Source organism: Alligator sinensis, unplaced genomic scaffold (assembly GCF_000455745.1).
Source record: "Alligator sinensis unplaced genomic scaffold, ASM45574v1 scaffold1032_1, whole genome shotgun sequence".
In the NCBI taxonomy this organism is placed as follows: domain Eukaryota; kingdom Metazoa; phylum Chordata; order Crocodylia; family Alligatoridae; genus Alligator; species Alligator sinensis.
This window is the reverse complement of record NW_005842450.1, coordinates 15,602-20,294: the sequence shown is the minus strand read 5'-3', so window position 1 is coordinate 20,294 and position 4,693 is coordinate 15,602. Positions and strand designations below refer to the sequence as shown.

Here is a 4,693-nt window from a genome sequence, read left to right as displayed (position 1 = left end):
GGCGGGGCAGGGGCGGCCAGGGGCAGCCAACCAGGCGGGCGAGAGCTCCTGCTTATAAGGCTAACGAGGTGCGGGGCTGGTAACCGGGGCCAGCTGGGGCAATTCTCCTGCCTGCTGCCGGGCTCCTGCCAGCATGGGACAGGGCGCAGAGCCCCAGGTACACGGAGACGCTGGGCATGGGCACAGCACCCCTGCCAGCAGGGAGAAGGGCTTCCCGCAGCCCGGCCTGATGCCCACGGGGCTCTTGGGCCCGGCTCCCCATGGCCTCGGGGTCTCGGATACGAGAGCCAGACTGCCCTGCCAGAGGCCGAGCACGGCGCACAGAGGTGGGGGCCCAAGACGTGCCAGGTCCCCTGGTGCCAGCGGCCCCTGGGATTGCCGGTCCCCGTGCTCCCCGCAGGCAGCAGGGCCCAAAACCCGGTGCCAGGCATTGGTGCTGGTGCTGCACAGCCAGGGCCCCCTTTCCCTTGCAAGGGGCGCGGGGGCACTGCAGCCGGGGGGGGCCGCCCAGCACAGCCCAGAGCCCAGGTACAGGCGGGCGCTGGGATCGGTGGTGCCACAGCCTCGCTGGCGGGCAGAGACAAGGGCTCCCTGCAGCCCAGCTGGAGCACTCGGCACCGTGGGCTGCCCCCCAGGACCCTCCCCGTGCAATCCTGCCCGGCCGCGGCCCCGTGGGGGCAAGCCCAGGGACCCTGTTGCCCCCCAGGCAGGGCAGGCGCTGACCCCTTCTCACTGCCCCGGCCCCCGCCCCCGGCCTGAGCCGGCCACTGGCCCCCCGCGACGGGAGCTGGCAGGACGCCCGAGGGCCACAGCCCTGAGCAGCCGTGTCGCAGCTCAGGGCAGACACCTGCTTCCCTGAGCAATGGGCGCAACGACCACCGGGATACCCCAGCCCAGCTCCATCCCTGCCCGGGCCCCCAGCCCCCTCCACCACCCCAAAGGGCCCTAACCAGGGCCAGGATGCCAGCGCTCCTCTTCCCCCACTGTGTCGGCAGCTGGGGGCGGTCACGGGCGCAGGCCACGTTTCCCTGGACCCGCGGTGCAGCCGGCTTCCCCCGGCGCCTCTAGTGCAGGGAACCGCGCTGCATTGCCCCACGGCGAAGGGAACAGTTGCCCCACCAGGAACCAGCTCCGGCCTCGCTCGGGCCCCGGCGGGTCCTGCTTTGGGAGCCCGGACGTCGCCCCGGGCAGGGCGAGCGATGCCCCCTCTCTCTGCCCGGGGCTGGGGCTGGCGCTGGAGATGCAGGGACAAGACCCGCAGGAGGGAGATTGCAGGAAGCTGCAAAGTCGGGTCTTTATTGCGTGGAGGCTGGAGCTGCCGTCGGGGGTGCGGGAAGCAGACCCCGGTGCTGGGGTCACGTGTCCCATCGGTGTCTGGAGCCACAGGCTGGGTCCATGGGGGAGTCTGGGACCTGCAGGCCCGCCTCCCGCACGGGGTCACTCTCGGAGTTGCCCTGAGTGGGGAGGGAAAATTGGTCAGAGCGGAGAGGGGTGACGCTCCAGGACTGCGTCCCCCTAGGAGGGGTCAGCTCTAGGACTGCGGGAGGGGTGACGTGGCCTCCTGCCCCCATTTCCCCCTCTTCCTGCCCCCCCAGGGAACCGCACCACCCCCGGGAGCAGCACCAGGGTGTCCTGGAGGTGCTGGAGGTCGGGGCCGAGGGGGTCCTGGAAGGTGCCGGCCCGCACAGCTCGACCCCTGCTCCCCATCCCGCCCTCAGCTCGCTGCCTGCAGGCCCGGAGACATGTCGTCACTGGGAACCGGTTCCCGTTGCCCTGCAGCCCCCGGAGCTGAACGTCTCGCACCTGCCCAGGGCAGCCTTGTGGTAGTGGGCGAGCGCGTGGGCCAGGCAGGGGCCGGGGTCCTGGGGCAGCCTGCACACCCCTGACCCAGGCAGAGATGGGCAGTGAGGAGAGGGCCCTGCCTGGGATCGCAGCCCCTCGCCCTCTCCCCCAGCCAGGCTTGGGTCTCTGCGCTGGGGCAGGGGCAGGGGCAGGGGTCCTCTCTCCTCTGCCAGGCTTCCCCCCCAGCACCTGGAGCCGCCCAGCAACCTCCAGCGGCCGCACGACTCACCGATGATCTTGCACGTCAACTGGCAGATCAGGGAGGACCCAAAGTTGTTCTCATTGCCCTCGCAGCCGCCATAAACGAAAGGTTTGCAGGTCCTGGTGGCCACGTCATAGTAGTAGCGAGTGATGTACGCCTTGCAGGGGCCAGTGTCCGCGGGGAGCCTGCAGATGTCTGCAGCCCAGAGCAAAGAGAGGCGCTGAGAAGGGGGCAGGAGCCCTGCCCAGGATCGCAGCCCCTCGCCCTCTCCCCAGCTGACCCGGGGCCTGCACGGTGGGGCAGGGGCAGCAGATAGCTCAGGGATGCCCCTTTCCTCCACCTTCGGGCTGACCTCGACCCCAGCACCCAGAGCCACCTGGCAATTCCCAGCGGCTGCACGACTCACCGGGTATCTTGCACGTCGCCAGGCAGGCCAGGAAGGACACAAAGTTGTTTTCATTGCCTTTACAGCCCCCATAAACGAAAGGTCTGCAAGTCCTGGTGGCTGAGTCATAGTAGAAGCGAAGGATGTACATCTTGCAGGGGCCGGCTTCCTTCGGGAGCTTGCAGATGTCTGCAGTGCAGAGGGCAGAGATGGGCGGTGAGAAGGGGCAGGAGCCGTACTTGGGATTGCAGTCCCTCGTCCGCCCGGGCCCCCCCGGGTCGTGGCAGTAGCGCAGGACGTGCATGGTGCAGGGCCGGGGTCCCCGGGGAGCTGGCAGAAGTCCTCTGCTCCAGAGGGATGCGATGCCACAGGGCAATGCCCTCGCAGCGTGGCAGCTGCCACCCCCTGCCCCATGCTCAAACTGTCCCCGGGACGGGGAGGCAGGAGGCAGGGGCTGGGGCGGGTGTGGGGGCTCCGGGCTGGGGTCGGGGGGAGCGCTCACCTGGAGAGACCTGCCCAGACGCAGGCTGCAGCCCGGCCCAGAGGGCGAGGATCCCCACCAGCAGGAACAGGCTTCCCCGCTGCATGGTACCGCTGTGCCGCCGTGCCGAGCGCCGGGCCGGCTGCGCTATATACCGTCACCCAGCCCAGGAGTGGGAGGACCTTGCACAATGCCCCAGCTCCGCTCCCTGCCCCTCCCAGGGGTACCGGGAAATTCGGGAGACACCCCTGTGCCTCTGTGCAATGGGACGTGTGCCAGGCTCATGGCAAGCCATGCGGTTTCATGTGTTCCCTGCTCTGCCTCCCCCAGGCAGCACCAAGTCCCCAATTGCCCGTTTCCACCGCACAAATCCCTGAACCCCCCTGTCCCGGGCACCCAGTCCTGGGCCTGTAGCCGGGGGGCAGACAGACGCAGAACGCACCCGCCAGCCCGCCCCCATGCCTGGGCTGGGACCTGGAACAAAAACCTCTGGAGCAATAAACCCCATAATTTATTCAAGAGCATTAACTGCTTGCGTAGACATGCCCAGAGTGTGATATGAGGGGGTGGAGCAGCCCCCACTCCAGGACAGCCATGGCACGCAGGAAACAGCAGAGCTGGAGGGCGCGGGACCGCGGGCGCTGCAAACAGCACAACCCACCCCGGGCAGGGGGAAGCAGCAGCATCCCCTGCCGCAGTCTGGCGCAGCTCCTCCAGGCCCCGATCTGCGGCAGGAAGGGCTCCCCAGTGCCCTGCTGCTGCGGAGAGCCATCGCTCTTGGCCCCGGGCGTCAGACGGGAGCAGGCCCGTGGCTTGCGGGGAGTGGGCTCAGACTGGCAGCACAAGCACAGGTGCCTGTGGGTGAGGGCAACCCCTGGGGAAGACCCCGGGGAGCTGGTCTCACCCCTGAACGCGATGACGGCAAAGGGACTGGACAGAGGGGACGAGGCAGAGGAGCACGCGTGCGCGTCCCCAAATGAGCCCGTGCGCCATAAGCACCCGGGAGCGCAGTGAGGGCAGGTGCCAGGCAATGGCAGAGCAGGGCCACAAGCGCCTGATCTGGGAGGAGGCAGGAAGATGTCGGGGGCAGGCACAGGTGTCTGCGGGCGCATGGAAAGGGCCAATCCTGCACGGGGCCGAGGTGGCGACGGTGGTCCCTGCACCGCAGCGTGCAGACCTGTTTGCCCCAGAGTTTCCTTCTAGACGTGAATGCTCCTGGAGGCAGAGCCGCCCTCCCAAGCGGTGCTGTGAGCGCCCGAGGGGAGAGTGGGGTGCGGACTCGCCTAGAAGACCCGGGCTGACACGAGGCCTGGGGGATCTCCGCCCCGTCACCCAGAAGGACTTCCTGAACCCCCGGCTGCAAGGAGCCGCTCTGCCCCGGGACTACACGCGAGCTAGGCGAGGCTCTGTGGCCTTTTTGGCTCGTGCTGCATTTGCAGTTGGCTCCGGTGTGCATGCTTGCACACAGGGTGCTCTGGTGTGCACACTCGCACTGGGTGGTACCAGTGTGCACGCTTGGGTCCTAGACCCAGTATAAGCACTTGGGGCACTTCCCCAAGTCAGGGGCTGATTAGGGACGCCTCCCTTAGTCCACAGACCTAAGGGGCCTCCTCGGCATAATTTAGACCCACCCCTCAATACGTCTCCACACCGGTCACAAAGGAGAACTTTATTGATGACAGGGGGTAGGGCGGAAACAGGGTAAAAGGTAGAGCAATATCATAGAAATCTTACAGGAATATCAGAGGAATCCCATAGAGCAAACCAGGGTGGCTGAGGTAGC

General features: G+C 67.6%; 1 protein-coding gene across 1 annotated transcript; it reads right to left on the bottom strand.

Annotated features, from left to right (window-relative positions):
• Positions 1–1,274: 1,274 nt before the first annotated feature.
• LOC102386358 (kunitz-type serine protease inhibitor vestiginin-7-like) lies at positions 1,275–3,047 on the bottom strand. Its single transcript, XM_006030477.2, has 4 exons — positions 2,932–3,047; positions 2,451–2,618; positions 2,072–2,239; positions 1,275–1,454 (listed from the first exon to the last, which is right to left on the bottom strand). The coding sequence occupies exons 1-4, from the start codon at positions 3,014–3,016 to the stop codon at positions 1,438–1,440; spliced, it is 438 nt and encodes a 145-aa protein (XP_006030539.1). The 5' UTR covers positions 3,017–3,047; the 3' UTR covers positions 1,275–1,437.
• Positions 3,048–4,693: the final 1,646 nt, after the last annotated feature.

What these genes read in the sequence shown, in the direction of transcription:
- LOC102386358 (XM_006030477.2), bottom strand. Translation starts at nt 3,016, where the DNA reads ATGCAGCGGGGAAGCCTGTTCCTGCTGGTGGGGATCCTCGCCCTCTGG. An exon ending in GTCTGGGCAGGTCTCTCCAG is followed by an intron (nt 2,619 to 2,931) that starts GTGAGCGCTCCC and finishes TCTGCACTGCAG; the next exon opens with ACATCTGCAAGCTCCCGAAG. An exon ending in GGCGACGTGCAAGATACCCG is followed by an intron (nt 2,240 to 2,450) that starts GTGAGTCGTGCA and finishes TCTGGGCTGCAG; the next exon opens with ACATCTGCAGGCTCCCCGCG.